At 41.3% G+C, this 16,568-nt stretch overlaps 1 protein-coding gene and 1 long non-coding RNA gene across 13 annotated transcripts in view; one reads left to right on the top strand and one right to left on the bottom strand.

Annotated features, from left to right (window-relative positions):
• The first annotated feature begins 69 nt into the window (after positions 1-69).
• LOC116791125 lies at positions 70-4,677 on the top strand. Of its 2 annotated transcripts, none has more exons than XR_004358614.1 (2): positions 70-391; positions 1,215-4,677. It is a non-coding gene; the product is annotated as an uncharacterized LOC116791125 (long non-coding RNA). The 2 variants fall into 2 exon arrangements; XR_004358613.1 differs by having other exon boundaries at positions 70-395.
• FGGY (FGGY carbohydrate kinase domain containing) overlaps positions 1,070-16,568 on the bottom strand; it is a 149,832-nt gene continuing 134,333 nt past the window's right edge. For 3 of the 11 annotated variants that reach the window (XM_032696825.1, XM_032696827.1, XM_032696824.1), the window contains one exon: positions 4,319-15,218. In XM_032696825.1, the coding sequence (XP_032552716.1) occupies positions 14,958-15,218 (261 nt within the window). In that variant the 3' untranslated portion in view covers positions 4,319-14,957. Of the gene's footprint in view, positions 2,150-2,997; positions 3,707-4,318; positions 15,219-16,568 lie in introns of those variants that run through there. The other 8 variants (XR_004358612.1, XM_032696835.1, XM_032696830.1 and 5 more) reach the window with 7 other exon arrangements.

Below are 16,568 nucleotides of genomic sequence, written 5' to 3'. Positions count from 1 at the left end.
GCATCTGACCAATCAGAGGGGAGGAGGGGTGTGTTCGCGCCAATCACAGTGAGACCCGTTAGGGGCGGGGATCCCATTACGGCCGCGCCGCTTCTCTCAGGAGGAGCGAGGTCTGGGTGGGATGGTGTCGCCAGCCCCGGGGTGATGCGTGGGCGAAGCGGGATTGTGTCACTCGCTCCCCCGGAGTGAACTAATGGGCCACGACTCAGCGAGTGCAACCCCCGCGTTATCCCATCCGCCTGGGAGGAGCCGCTCCGTCACAACATGGCGGGCACTGCCGCGTCACGGCCCGCCCAGGCTGTCACGGCGCTGTCGCGGGTCGGGCGGGCCGGGGAGATCGCGGGCGAAGAGCTGCTGGTGTGGTGCAGAATTACCTGTGCTTAAGGTGTAGGTAGGTCAGTGTACCTGTACCCGCCACACGCGTTCATTTCAGAGCAGGATACAGAATTTCTTAAAAAACAGCTTAATTTTAAAAAAATTGTCAAACGAGGCAAAAATAGCAATCCATCTCCTGGGGAGGAAGGGCTGAAGCACAGGGGTGAGGAGCTACTGCTTTAACCCCTCTGGAGAAGGGACCCCTTGCCCCCATCGAACAGGACAGATTGAGAAGGGCTACATCTTTTACCTGTTCTTAATTTATATTGTCATTTCTGCCTGCCTGCTCAGCACGGCACACACCACCACACAGGCACCACGCACTTCTTTGCATTTTACACAGTTCACGACATGAGAGCTAAAACGTAGAAGTACTTTGTTGTTTGATCTTTTTTTATTTCAATGAAAAAAAAGGAACTACCAAAATTTGTTCACTCTCTTCCCTCTACTATATTTGTTTCATAGGAAAAGCTTACCTTATTTGATCAGATCTTGTGGATTGATTGGACTGATTCAGGATCCTGTCTTCTATACCACCATGCCCCAGACACCAGAGAAAAATCTCTACCTTACACTAAAACAATGGGATTATTCTGAGCCTTTCTTGTTTCAGCAAAAGAACTTACTTCTATCTCCTCTTTTACTCATTTATTTGAACCATTATTTTTCGTTAGCTGATTCTGTGCAGAATGGCATTAAACACATTAGTGTTTAAGGTAGCCTAAGAATACACTAAGTATCTTGAGTAATAGCTGTTACAAGCATCATATATTCCTTTTTAGCCATTTTTAAAGACACATAATTTAATTTTCTGTTACTGATTCTACTTTTCCTTGCAGAGATGGAAATTGTGGTCATGACATGGACAATATTTACATGACTATTTCCCTCAAAGTGCTGTCCAGAATTGATAAAGGCTCAAGAGCAGACTTTGATTTCTGGAAACCCTATTACTGACTTCCTTCACCAAAGGTTCTTAAAGAGACTTGGTTGCCATGGAAGATTAACGTAAATCCTTATTAAAAACAGAATAAGGAATAAAAGGTTTTTACAGTAAAATCCCACATAGTTCTGTGCTGGGATTTGCACTGTTGAGCATGCTCATTTTAGTTTTTTAGTATTTTTGCTCTTTTATAATTTCTACTAGTTTTTGCTTATATTACCCCTCTTTATTTCCTTACAGGTTCCATAATTTGATGTCCTTTCCCTCTCAGGCAGTGTCGTATCCCAACATCAGTCGCTTCCTGCCAGTGTAAAACCCGGGAAGCCGGTGAGGGTGAGGCCCAGTGAGGTGACCAGAGTCAGGTACAGTCCTGTGACCACCAGGCAGGTGCACAGTGACGAGGCAGCTCTGAGGCCAAGGTGGGAATTCAGTCCACAGGGCACGGTCCACATCCATGGGGTCCCTGGACAGGCACAGGCACGACTGTGACACTGCTGCACCCAGGGCTGAGGTGGAACAGAAGGGATGGGTGGAGGCACCAGGTGAGGCTCAGGGTTGCTCCTCTTTCAAAAGCATCCAGAAATTATTATTCCTAAGGGATGGCAGTGCAGGAAAGGTGTTATTGAGAGTGTGGCTGGTGCAGGGAGCATGGCTGAGATCCGTGTAAAAACAAGGCAGGCTGTGCAGGTCTGGTAATCTGGGATTATGTCAGGAGAGATCGGCTCACCCATGTGCTCCTGGCTGCTGCATCCAGGTCAGACGGCTGGCTCGGGTGAGGGAGCACTCACCCAGACAAACTAGTGTCAGCACACAGCAAGGGTTTGTCTGAACCTGCAGAGAAATAAAATACAGCTGCAGACAGATCTGTGCAGCTCTTCCACATTTTTCAGGGCACATCAGGAACACCACAGCACTGTCCAGCCATGCCGGGAGCTCAGCCGTGGGGCAGAAGTGTAACAAAGGGATCTCTGTGCCTGATGCAGAATAAGGTGGTTTGGGTTTATTTTTTAAGCCTGGTTGGAGATTTCTTCATGAGCTGCAGCTTTTGTGAATGTCTGTCATCACATTCTGGGTTAGTGCCAATCAAGGATTATGACCTATATTAACATCCTAGAAACTGGGCAGGCCAGCCAGGACTCCACCTCATGGCAGGACTGCAGCTCAGTCTCCTGATGTCTGATATCCACTGTTACTGCATTTTAAAGTCAGGTTAAATTACTTCTCACAAGAGGGACTTATTTAAAATGTGCCCACTCCTTTTGATAGTGTATCTCTTGCCTTCTTGACAAAGCATCTGACAATCTCTCAGTGAGGGCTATTTAACTTTCTTAACAAAACAGAAGAATGGCATTTGCTACAATTATTTAACTGCTATTCATAAAAATAAAATAGATTCCTAAGGGGTTGGTTTTATGTTCAGTGACACTTACATCATCGTATCCAGTAATATGAACAGTATTCAGTTCAGACATTACTTGGTGGCTTGCTCAAGAAAGCTCCATATCCAGACACTGGAATTTTCCCATACCTTTTGTGGCACATATGCATCTCACTGGTAGTTTAAAAATAGTGTTGTTGGAAAATCCTAATATACAGGACTGGATCTTAAAAGGGGTTTTCTAAGCACTTGGAAAGACAGACATCAGGATGTGAAAACACCAAACAGTGACCCTTAGTGGTTAGTTGTGTACCTTGCACGTTTCTTGCCATTAGAAAACATAAGATAAAAAACATTCCTCAGCTTTTCAGTCACGTTTAGCAGCTTGATGGATTTGATTTATGGAAGTCTGCACCTCCCAAGCATCTTTCAAAGCTTTTTCAAAAGCTTTAGGAACATCCCATAAGCCCCGTGGTGTTCTGTGGTGCCGAGGCACGTTTGAATTTTTCAGATATACAAACTAGAAACGAATTCCCAAAATGCGTGCAGTGAATTATTACACAATACAAACTGATTTGATACGTGCTGTATTCCCTGGGCCACACATCCCTTCATGTCCTGTCACAGTCTCTTACACCTTCCTGGCATAAACACTCCCACTTCTTTTGAGTCAAGCTCTATGTGTATTGGAAGTTATTCTGTTTCCATGAAAAAGGCATTGACTATCTGTTTATTCTCCACATTTGGCCAAATTAAAATTTATGGTAATCAAATGGAGTTTATTCAACATAACACCTAAAAATCATAAAATATGAATTAAAAAGCCATTAATGTGAACTGTAGTTGTGTGACGTTCTCACTGCCTTGCTGGTCTCGTGCAGGTTTGTGTTTCCCAACTGCTTTTCCCTGCAGATGCTCCATAGTACTTTCCAGGTCAGTTATACCCCGAGGGAAATGGGAGCAATGCCATGATGATGAATGTGAAATTTTTCACTCTGTAACTGAAGTATCTGTTTTGTAAAATACTTTGAATTAATTTGGCTGTTCTAGGAGATGAAATTCGTTAGAATCTGTTATTATCAAAACAGTAGGAATTTGGGATATTTCATATATTAATTCTGAAAATTAATACCTTTTACAAGAGTATATTCATTGAAGGAGTCTTGTATTCAGGCTTTACTGAAAGGTGGCAATATTTTCACAGGGAATAAGCATCTTTCAAGTATTTTCACATTAGATGGAAATACTTTCATCACTTGAGGCCCTTCTTGGAAGTCATTCAACTATGAGAACATTTGCTTTAAATAAAAGACTGTTTAAGCCAGTGGGATTCCTGGAATTCCTGAGCCGTTTATGCTCTTCTTTACACTTTTCTTAGCACATCTTAACTCACTGAACATTTCCCTCTCCCCACAGATTTAATACTGGTAAGAAATAGTCATCTCATTAAAACTATGAAGGCTTGGGCTGGCATTTCTAGTCTGTTTTATGGTTAATTTAGTTTTGACTGGAGTAGTTTCTGGGGTCCTTGGTTACAAACTTTCAGGTGCAGTTATCTTAGCCCATGTGATACAGCGAGTGTGTGCATGCAGAGTAAAAATGCATCCACACTTTCTACACAGAATAATATTTAGTTTATTATAGCAGTTTCAGAAAAAAATAGCAACTGCTTATACAAATATTATTTAGGGTTTCTCATATGTCAGTGAAATAGGCATTGATAAACTTTAAGAGAAAAGATGGAAATAGAGCCACAGAGCCAATAGCTGTGATAGCTCATTAAATTCCATAAAAAGCTATACTGGAGACAAAGCAGGTCAGAGGTGGAAAACTACCTACCTGTGCTCATAAAAGAGACCAGGTCTTGGAATTGTACCTTTTGGCCCTGTACAGCAGGAAAGTAAATGGTTAACATTTTAAGGAATGATCCGCTTCGATTATCTCAGGGCAACAGCTCAGAATCAGGAACTTTTAAGAGCAGTGACTCGAGCAGAATAAAATACAGCTCTGCAACATCATTTCTCCTCAGCCGGACCCTGCTTTGCCACTGTCCCGTCCCTCCGGGCCTGCTCTCGCTGCCTCAGTCGTTCCCTAACATTTGCCAATCTCCCATCTGTGGTTTTTTTTATTTCTGCCTTTTCATTAACTTTCTCCCTGATACCTGCCCTTCTATTTTAGCGCTTTTATCTTTTTTACTGAACAAGGTCACAAGTGAAAGTGGGCTTTGGCAGTTCCAGCATTCCGGCTGACGTTCATTGACATCATGGAACTGTTTGCTCTGTCACAGTAACAGCTCCTGGCTTTGCAAATTCACATGTATTAAATGTCTCAGATACAATTTCAGTTGGTGCCCATGAGAAAAAATGCAGGACTGGGATATGAACTGTGACAGAGGCGTGTTGGTCACAAACAAATCCACGTTCCCACTTTGACATCCTCTTTCCACAGGTGCATCAAAGAGGCATGTGGTGACTTGTAAGGCACCAGCTTGGCGGGTGGGTTTGTGTCCAAACAAGGCCATTCTGGAGATTTTGATCCTGGGAATATCCTCACACTTATTTAATATTGTCCAAATACTTTCAGTTCTCACCACAGTCTGGGATTACTCCATGAGTAAGCTCAGAATTCTGGTTTTTTGCAGGATCAGGGAAATCACAAACTTAATTTCTGAAAAGAAAATCCCCATAGATTGATTCTGTACCAGGGTACTGGTACGTACTACTAGAGAAACTAATTGTGGTAATATCTCTAATCTCTTTAAACAAAATAATTTTCAAAACTCTGTGTTCCATTGTACCAGTTATATACCATTATCTTTATTATTCATAAACTTTATCAGCATAGAAGATTCACTGAATAAAATGTTAATAACTTGATTTATTATTTTTAAGTGGAAAATCAACAGCTAACTTATTAAGGGGTATTTCTTTCTCAACATCTGTAAGTTGGTGTAAAAAATTACTAAAAGATATGTTTTTAAATGGAATATTTAAATAGTATTCTCTAGCTGAAGAAGAATCTGTGTTCAAAAATAGAAACACTGAGTGGAAATGTCACAGCTCTCACTTGCTATTGAATAACACAGCAATGTCTCAAACCCAACCACAGCTAATCAGAGTGGGAGAGCTACAGGTATGTGAAGTGCAGGATGAATTATTCTGATACTAACTGCAATATTTATGTATTAAATAAACAAGTTACTGTGCATCTGTCAAAACTGATTTCAGATTTCCCATCATTTTTATATCAATGTCATTTTTCTTGGTTTTCTTGGAAAATAAGATTCAGTTTGCCTAAAAATTTTGAACACATGTTCTTTCATATTTGAAGGTTCTCTTGATCCAGTATATTCCAAAGAGGGAAAGCCAACTCCTACAGCAGGGGGTCGAGTCTCTTTAACAGACTGTTCTCTCTAAGCAGTGCTGGGGAGTTGCAATTGTATTTACTGGCATTTCTAACAAAATTGCATTTTGCACTTGGATCATTTTTGAAGCTAAAGGTTACTATTGTCTGATTTTACCAGCCAGTCCCTTCTGTTTGCTCTTATAGAGATTCCTCCCTTGCTTTCCTGCTGCCCTCCACCGGCAGCTGCTCAGATGTGCTTTGCTTGTGCACAGGAACAGGTTCTCAGCAGTTCTGAGCTGAGCTCCTCATCTGAGCAGAACTCTGTGAAGCCTGCCTACATACCCAGCAGCTCCCAGTCTTACATTCCAGGATGGAATTAGGGTCACAGATGGGACTCACTAAGGGTGCATCATGCAAAATGGTCTCAGTCAAAAACCCCTCAGTGGTCAAAAGCCATTACACAGGCCTTGCTCCAAAACACTGCCAGGGAATGCTGTTTCACACCTTTGTACCTCTCAGCCCCATCTTTATACTTCACAGGCCCAGTTTTTGGTTAGGTAGCCTTTTGTGGAGTAGATGAAGAAACCTGATTTGTAAAATTGGGAATTAATAAGGCAGTAATGCCAGTGGTTGGCACATACAGACCTGTTGGCTTTGATGGGACCACTGGACTGTGCAAAATAACTCAGGCATGGGAGTGTTTGCCAGCTTAAACTCTAGAGCCAAACAACAAGCTCATTATCAGCAAACACTGTGACTGGCACTGCAGTTGTGCTTCAAGGACTCTGCAAAGATCTAGCACCAAAAAATCCTGAACTATAATTGGCAAAGTGGATCCAGGATTGCAACTTCCAGGCATGTGCTGGGACCAATAAAGTCAGCAAGGAAACAGGAATGGCTGGCCTGGGGCAATCATGGATTGACTGATTTAATGTAGAGATTCACAGAAGTTTGGATTTTCTTGTGTCCGATATCTTTCTCAAAATATTCTGGAGCTGTGTGAAGGGAACCTGCTGTTATTTAACAGCCTTTCTCTGGTCAAATTCATTGAGTTTAGCCAAATAAAATCTCAGTTTCCCCATTAAAGCCTGGGCACTGATGGAAGTGCAAGAAGATCCCCTGCTCTCCTGCATCCAGCTGTGCCCAGGGGTGGGGAAGAGCTTTGAACCAAGCAATAATAGGCTTGGAGTGATGTAAAAAAATGGACCCAAAATCCTGCTTATTGAAATAGTGCAGAATTCAGCCTCCAGTTTCCAAGACAAGCATGTCTGAGTTACTGCAGAAGAACCACAGCCCTGTGCACACAGCCCCTGGCCAGCAGAAGGAAATCCTCTGGGCTCATTCCCCCTTTACAAATAATCTTTTTTGCTACTATTTAGTTAGAGTAGGTTTCACCTCTGTATTAAAACCATTCAGATCCTTTCTTGAGTTAGTACTAACCAATGGTCAAGTGGCCTAGCTAAAATAGATTTAATGTGTTCAAAATGATTTTCCAGGGTATCCACATTCCCATCTAAAAACCACAGGACTAACTGACATCTCTGTGAGCAGCCTTTCTGAATTTAACACTTGGAGCAGAGAAGCTGGGAAAAGGCTGGAGAGAAGGATTTGAGGAGTCCATTGTGGTGAAGCATTTTCCGAGAACATCCTGAAAGGATATTACTGCTCACACCGTGTCACTTCTCTGGATAATAAAACTGCTCCAGCTTCTGCATCTGCCAGTCTGCACCTTTAATAAGTAATTAAATCACACTGTGGATGTGAACACAGCCATGGATAAATAATAACTGACAGCTCTCACACTGGCACGCGAGCAGGGAGACACAGCCAGGGCAGGAAATCACACACAGCATTTCATTTGTTACTGATTTATCTGTAACGAAGTGAGGAAGATGCCCTGGGGACTGGTGACTAACAAGGAGCATTGTTTATGCTACAAATCCCATCCGGTTATTAGTCTTTGAAAAGTGCTTTGTTTAGCTTATCAGTGCTCCAGCAGGAATACCAGGGGCATTATTGCTGTTATAAGTGTATTTCTATTCCAATATTACTGACACATAAGAGGTTATGTGTTACCTGAGGGCTGAAAATTCAGCTTGTGCTTCAGTGCCTTGTTGAATCAGGATCAGGATGGTGAACACTGCACAAAACCAAGCCATGAGCAGGTTTCCTTATTAATTTTGCTGCATTAAATTGGAGAACACTTTTACAGAAACCAAACCTTCCTCAAGGACCACAGATCATGACAAAGAATAAAAACCCTATGAAGTATAAATGCCTATCAATTAAAATTATTTTAGCATATTAGACCTTCTGCTTAAATTCTGCACTTCACTTAGGAATTGGACAATGTTGTATTACACAACCTAATTCTGCAGTTATGCAATTCCTAAGCACCATAAGTGTCTGGCAAGTTTTAGGGCTGTTTCACAACAGCACTGATAAGCTGCTACTCTGTCAGGTGATCAAAATACCTGCAGTGTGCACTTGATCAAGTTAATATTTAAAAATAGGAACACAATTTTTTTTTATTAGGTTCAGGTATCTTTTCAAGATGTTAAGTGTATCTTGGAGAAGATTTAGAAAGGGAGTGTTTTATTTTGAGATGGAAAAAAGTACATTTCTTTCATAGATATAATTTAGAAAACCTGTCAGCCCCTTGCCATTGGGCAACTAAGTTAATAATTGACAAATAAGGCATAATTGGTCTTGCTGAATGATTGTACACCAACACTGTCAACTCCTCTCAAACATTTCTGGAAAGGGGAATGATAAGCCAAACATCACATAGGTGTCCTGGACCACTCTAAAAAGTGTTCATTAGACTGATTATGAATAAATAATTGAAGTATTTATTTAGACTTTAGCATTAGATTACTGTTTGAAAATCTGCATGAATCACTTCTTCCCTTTAAAATGTCATGTTTAGAATTTGCTTATAATTATGCTAAATATGTGTTGTCAAATAATGAGCTGTCCAGTGTCTCCTCCCTGGTCATCTTACTTGGCCTTGTAACTGAGACCCTGAGCAGCTGCTCACCTGTCAGAGCAAGCTGGCCAGAGGTCACACACTGTCACCTTCCTGACAACTCCAAACCTCAAAGCATGGCTTGCTTTACTAAATACAGCATATTCTCATGGAAAAATGAATTACTATTTGTTAGCACTCAAATCTGCTAAGCGCTCTTTAAACTTTAATTCCCTCTCCTCAAAGATGCTGATGAGAATGGACTCACCACTGATGCTTTAAAGCTAAATTTCCTTGTGGTAAAGCTGGAGGATGTTGTGAGCTGAGCTGTGGCACAGAGATAAAGGTTTATACCCAGGAGTTTCTGGCTTCATAGTCAACAAACTGATCAGTGCCTCACGGCTTTCTTTTGCATGAAAGAATTAAAAATGTCTCATATCTGATGGCTGGGGTTTAGTACAATGGGCTTGGTTTTGCAGCGTTCTACTACAATTGTTTTCTGAAATGCTCAGCTTTCATTTTAAGCCAAAAGATGTGTCAAGATTTGAAAATATCTCCTTTGTCTCAAAAATCCATCACAGTTTCAAAGCCTGGCCCTTGATGAAGTACCTACATGGAGAATTCAGCAAATCTGAGCTGTAGAAAAGTGGCCTCAGTGAACACGTGTTCACTGAGAAAGCAATATCAACATAAGGACTCTATTCCTGAAAAAGTTACAAGTTTTTTCTGGATCTTTGAATTCTTTCTTTGCATTCTAAGTCTGTTTTTCAGAATAATTTGCTGCTGAACTTGGGGTTTGGTTTTAGTTGTTTGCATTTTTTTTTTTATTTCCCCAAATGAATTAAATTGACTTCTAGTGAACTAAACATTTTACCATCCCATTCTGCTGTAGCAGGATTCCCAAGAAGATGGGGGTTAGAAACATCAATATATAGGCACCAAGATCAAAATCAAGGCTATAAAATAGTTGCTTTTATGGGCTGTCACAGAGTTTCCAGCCTGAAATGCTACGAGGAATGACAAATTTAATTGTGTTCTTTGCAACTGGACACAGAACTACTGCATGAGAGGAAGCTCCCTAAAAATCTGTCATTGTACGCAAAGTCACACTAAATATTTTATTTTGTTAAGACTGTTTAATGCCATCAAAAACTCAAAGCCTCACGACACAAACCCTAACTGCCATAATCACTCCTGCAATCTCTAATTCAATCTGCTCGTTCAAATGTTCAAAGGCCAGCTCAGGATTTTGGAAGGGGTAAATTAATTCTGGCAGACTCACAGCGATGTCAGATATCATCTGTCTTCTCCTTCTATCACATCCAGCTGGGAGGGCCCCTTATAACCAGGACAGAGCCAACTTGAGCATCATTTTAAGTGCTTGGACTCAATAAATCAGAAATTTGATTATGTGCATATAATCTATTAAAAACAAATGAGAGGTTTGGCATGTTTTTCCTAGCTGATCTACTCAGGACAAGACTAAGCCACTGATGTCTTTGCTGAAGGTGACCCCAAGTCTCTTTTTCCTCCCAAATGCTGTGTTAATACAACTGGGGGAAGGAATGGCTCTACTGGGTGAAACCAGGGCCACCTTGCCCTCAGTACCTGTTGGGCTCAGAAACCTCTAACATCCATAAGAATGTCCACAGCTTAACCATGTATGTAAAGAACTGCCTTTTTTTGCATCCTCTGTCACACTGCAGGAGCTGGCTGAGTTTCCCACTTCGCTTCATTCAGTCAGAGATCACAAGAAAATAAAAAATATGGTGTCATGATACTGGGTTTTAAATGACTTTTCTTCTTCCCATATATGCATATACTGTTCACCCAGAACAGGATCACTGCCTGGCTCTTTGCTGTAATTCATAGTCCTAACTCAAATGCTCTGGGAGCAGAGCTTGAGCATTTTCAGGGTCTCGACAGGACATTGCACTGCAGCTGATGAGTATCCAGCACCTTTGCACGGTGCCTGAGCTCAGCAGCCAGAACTGGGATCATCAGCAAGACTGAGCATTTCGTTTTCCTATCTTCTGAGCAGCACAAACTCTCCTTCTGCAGACTTGCTCATGAGTCATCTGGAAATAAACCATAATCACTTGTCCCTCAGGAGTCATATAATAAGTTAATTATTGTACAACACATGCTAATACAAAATACACAAGAGGTTTCAACGTGTTGAGGCTGCAAAGGGCAGGAGAGCCTTTCAGAATTTCCATTGGTTATGGTCTGGGAATGCTGGGTTTCCCTTGACTCCGTATCTATTGCATAATCAGAAACACATTTCGTTCCCTTTGTTGTACGAGACAAAGCTAAAGAAATGTGTGTGTTATTACTGTGCAAAAACAAAGAGTAGATACCTAATGGGTTTATGTCATGTGTGCAGTGTTTGTAAACACAGCTCTGGGGCAGTGCCAGCTGACAGAAACCACCACAGCTTGTACCTGAAATAATGCTCTTTTGGATCTGGAAATACCCTCAGTCCTGCAGGGAAGTCAAAATACAGGAGTGGGACGTGCTGGATGAATTTCAGGTAGCACTGAATTAAAAAAAGCCTCTTTGCCTGGAGTTCACCTCCTGAGGTTTAGTTACTCCTACATGGCCATCCCAGCTTTGCTATTGTGTCGTTGTTATCTCATCAGGAGAGAATCTTATCAGTGCAGGGAGAAGAAAATCTGAATACGAAAATCTGAATACAAAAATCTGAAAGGCCTTTGGCATCTGAAATTCTTCTTTTGAGAATCGGAAACAAATACATTTATAACTTCACAAACAGTAAACGAGAAAGATTCTTTTCCAGTAGTTACAGAAACATAGTATTGTTTAGATTGGAAAAGCCCTCTGAGATCATTGAGTCCTCATTCTGGCACTTTGTTTTGAAGCCTCCAGTTCCTCCTATTTACAGATCCTCATTCTAGGAGGAAAGATTGGTATCAACAGTGCTTATTTGAAATTATTCATTTGATGAATGAGTTTAGACATAGTTTTAGACATGGCTCTGGCAAGAGACCCGGTTTCTCAACACTCACCTGGCAGACCTACACAATGACCTTTCTCTTCTTTCTTAGAATTATTATATTAGAAAAACTAATTTAAAAAACCAGTTTGTTCTCAAATGAGCTTGAATCTTCCCAGTCATCTGGTTCTTCCCACTATTCTGTAAAAAAGTCAGATACTTGGAGGTGCATTCATTGATCTGTCATGTAGACAGGTGCCAATCAGGTATTTAATTTCTGACTTCAAAGACTGATCTCATCGTGGCTGTGGCAATGGAACATATGATAATACACTTTGCATTTGAGAATGTGTCTTTATCATTTCAGCAGCTTATAGAATTCTTCTCTTCCAACTCCAAAAACAAAGCTTAATATTATTACTAATTTCAGACTTTGCTAAGCAAAGGGATGGATTGTTTGGAAGCAATTAATTTACTTAAGTAAAGGGTCTTTTTGCTACCCATCCAATGGTACACACTAAGAATCCTGTTCTGCCACCCAAGGAAGGCAGAGAATGCACTGGACTTTATTTCAGTACATTTAAGTGACTGACATGACTAAAAATGAGGGGGGAAAACAGTAACAGTTATGTGTGGCATTTGTTCTTCTGTGATGTTCTGCTAACCACAGTAAATTATTATTAATGAACTGAATATGTCAATCAAATTACTAATTTATTGAAGACTCTGTACTACTACTCTTCCAGGAATCACTCCAGATTTGGCAACCCAGTAATCACAGGGACTCCAGCTGCCCCAGCAAATTTTTATTTGCTCATTGCTTTCACATTACAAGGTGCCACTTTTGAAATGCCCAAGAAGTAATAGATCCTCTCATAGTATACTGTTAAATTACAACACAAATTTGTGGAATGGGTAAAATGCACCAGAAAATTACAAAATTTGTATTCAAATATGCAAAAAAACCCCCAACTTATTATAAAAATCAACAGTCCAATAATCACACATTTGTAACTGTGAAAGCATGAACTCAATTCTCAGAAGACAGCTTGTCTTTTTAATCATCAGCATAAAAATCCAGCTATTCCATAAAACTAATTTATATTGGTGAAAATCAGGAGTAAGACACACCAGTCTTAGGACTGATTCTGCCTAAAATAAAGCAGAAGTGATCCAGGCATAATTACATTGCTTTGCAGCCCTGTGACAGTTTTCTAAACAAACAAAATCACAGAAGGTCCATATTAAACAATTCAGTAAGTTAGTTTCTAGCCATGTATAAAGCCTTTTTTAATCCGTTTATTGCTTTTTAAGTAAATCTTTGTGGTCATATAGGGGAAAAATGTTCAAAGACATCTCATTACATGCTCAGTAAGTGTTTATTCCAGCCCAGGATCTGTTTAACAGGAAAGGGACAGATCAGATTTAGAGGGTCCTTCTGTCAAGGCTGCCCCTGATGTGGGCTCCTGTCTTTCCCCAGAGCATCTCCAGCCACTGGTAATCTATGTAAAACCATAATTCTCTGGATAAACGTGCCTGCTAAATGCCTTCTCTGAGGCTCTGAGCCATATGGTTGGGATTACAGCATTTCAATAGTTATTCCAAGTGAATACAATGATGAAGCATAGAATAGTGGAGGGAGTTATGTTCATAATTCCATTTATAAAGGGGATTTCAAGATTTTTAAGGCCCACATTCTGCACCACTGGAGCCAGAACCACAACCTTAGAGCAAGTGCAAGTTATATTTACAAGGAAGAACAAGGTGCAATAAAACCACATTTTTATCTTTAGGAAATGTACTTTTCCCCTAGATTGAAATGATGCTCACACAGCACAGCCCCTTGTCACCATTGCCAGCATCACCATCCTCCGAGATCACGACGCATCAGTGGATCACCAACAGCCAGGACACCTCAGGAGAGACACCGTGTAATATTCTATGTTGTTTCATGTTTTTCTAACACTGTTTTATAACATACAGGAAAAGGTGGCTTTGAATAGAACTCTTCCAGGACAAACAATGAGCACATGGCCTCAAAATGTGTTTCAAATAATACCACAGTAGTTATAGTTTCAAGGACAGACATAACAACAAAGAGCATCAACTTCCCTCTTTCCTGGTCTGGTTAATTTTCCCTTTCCCATCTGTGAGTATGACCTAATGATACAGACTATTTGTATTTAATTTTGAGATCTGCAGAGTAGAAGCACCATGTACAAGCTTGGTCTATACTGGTTTTGTTAGTTGTATGTGTTTAGCCAGGCTTCACTTTCCTCCACACACCATTATTTACACTCCAAAGCACTGACTCCTTGCAAAGCATTATACATGTTATGACTGTGTTTATAGAGTAGAAGTGCTCTCTGTAATGTCTGTTTTTCATGTCTTAAACCAATAAAACTTTACATTGGGCTTATCAAAACCATTCAGTGTAGATCTAAGTCTGCTGTGACTGAAATCAGCAATAAAACTTCTCTTGATGCCCTGTGGATCAGAGCTAAGGCAACGCTGAGCTCTCTTAATAAATTCCGCTCCGGTAAAAGTTTTATTTAAAAAATGTGGTCAACCCAAAGCTTTTAAGGAAGATTAATGTGGACTTATAAAAAATGTCTGATTTTATTATTAGTAGTAATTCATACAGTTTGTCCTGAAGTTTTCCTTTTCAGCTTCAGTTTGAACCATATGTTCAGGAAGTTCAACTGAAAAGCGATCCTTGAGCAATATTATTTTTTTCTAATTAACAATAACCACAGAGGTATTTTAGAGAAACCTACAGGCTCCCTCAGAAGGTTGTGGAGTGAGCTGGATTAAAACAGGATTTTGTCTATTTTATGAAAAATGCACCAAAGCACAAATAGGTCAACTTCAGAGGAGTCCTTCCTTTCCTCTACCAAACAAAGGATTCCACGTGCAGCAAATCTTAATTTCCACAGGGTTCTTTTGTGAAAGGCCTTGGAGAACTCTGGGACCCATCCGTGCCCTGTCCACCTCACCAGGATGGAGCACAGACACAGCAGTGCAGCCACTGGATCACCAGACAGGATCTGGATCCACTGGGGCAAAGAAAGCAGTTCCTGAAGTCAGGTGTGATGGCTGGCAAATGCAAAAGCTCAAGGGGATGCTGCAAGCTGGGTGCCAGACTGGGCTTATACAGGCTGGGTGGGGATTTAGGGATAAACACAGCCATGGGCCCAAACAACTGGTCTGTGAGTGCAAACAGAACACAACAGTCACAAAGGAAAACCCCACACTTGAACAAAAACAAGAGTAAAAAGCAGAAGTCAGAGCAAGGTTCATAAAAATACTTTTGGGCCAAATTTAACATCCCCAGTCCTTGTACACACCATGTAACCAATGGCATCAGGACCATTGTTATACTGGATTTCAAGCACGGTTTATCCCATATTCCCCTTTCCAATGACAGCAGACAAAGTAACTCTGGGTGCAGAAACCCTGCACTGAGGGATCCTGGAGACTCCTCATTACAGCACAGCTTACAAAAAACTACTTGCTGGTTATTTTGAAGAACAAAGGTAATTGTTCAGTTCAACAGAACAATTCCATCCCAGTGGCAGCTCAGTGCTGTGCTGCTGTTTGCACTGGCGTCCTTGTCAGGTTTGATCAGTTTAATTGTTGAGAGGTTTTGTTTCCCCTAAGCTGTCACACTGCTCGCTGCCCCAGGAGCTGCAAGTCAAGCCATGCTGCTTCTGATCAGATGCTGTTTGTGCTTTGCTGTTTTTGCTGTTGGTGCCAGCCCTGACATTAGTGTGTGTGTCACCCACTGCTGTCACCACACGTCCAGCCTCATCTTCCTGCCCTCTTTCCTGAGACCTCTCTATGCTGTACTTGGAAATCAGCAGTTGTCTGGGTAAGAAGAATTGGAAAGGATGTGACAACTGGATTTTCCAGAGGTACATCTGCTCCTTGGCAGTGCCTCCTGGTTTTGTCTGGGATAACTGGCCCTCACAACCCTGAAAGCCACACTGGCTCTGGACAACTCTTTGATGGAGCAGCAATGCTTCTGTCCACAGGGTACCTGTATTCCTGAGGGCTTCAAACACAATCCAGGGAGCTTCAAGAATAAGGTGTTATCCACAGGGAAAGAAACTGCGGAAAGGAAACCCTCCCTTGGTTGGTCTGTGTATCTCTGTACGTATCAGTGTAGAAGAGCAAAGGCTCCATTTTTGCACAGTCACTTTGCAAAGTAAAAGACACAAGCAAGGCCTGTTCCTGACAGGGTGTAAGATATCACCAAAGCACTTCCTTCCTCTCCTGTCACATCCTGGGAAGGAGCCTGAAAGAACTGTGGAGTCTGTTTTAACCTACAGATTAAACTACGCCCCGTGGAGGGGAACATTAATTTTTAACCCAACACAACAGCATTAATGAAGAGGAACAATCACTTAGTCCTACAGTTCCTGTGCAAAGCAGGGCGAGACTCAAGGCCTCATTTCCAAGCACTCACAGCCTACACTCGGTGCCAAATTCTCAGTCCAGGCACACACCAGCGCAGCCGTTAAGACCCAATTCCCAAAAGGATTCAATGTCAGGCAGAATATTTTCTTTTCCAAGGTCTGGGGCAGTGGGGATCCCTTTTAGA

This window comes from Chiroxiphia lanceolata, chromosome 9, assembly GCF_009829145.1.
Source record: "Chiroxiphia lanceolata isolate bChiLan1 chromosome 9, bChiLan1.pri, whole genome shotgun sequence".
Lineage (NCBI taxonomy): Eukaryota > Metazoa > Chordata > Aves > Passeriformes > Pipridae > Chiroxiphia > Chiroxiphia lanceolata.
This window is presented reverse-complemented; position numbering and strand designations above follow the sequence as displayed.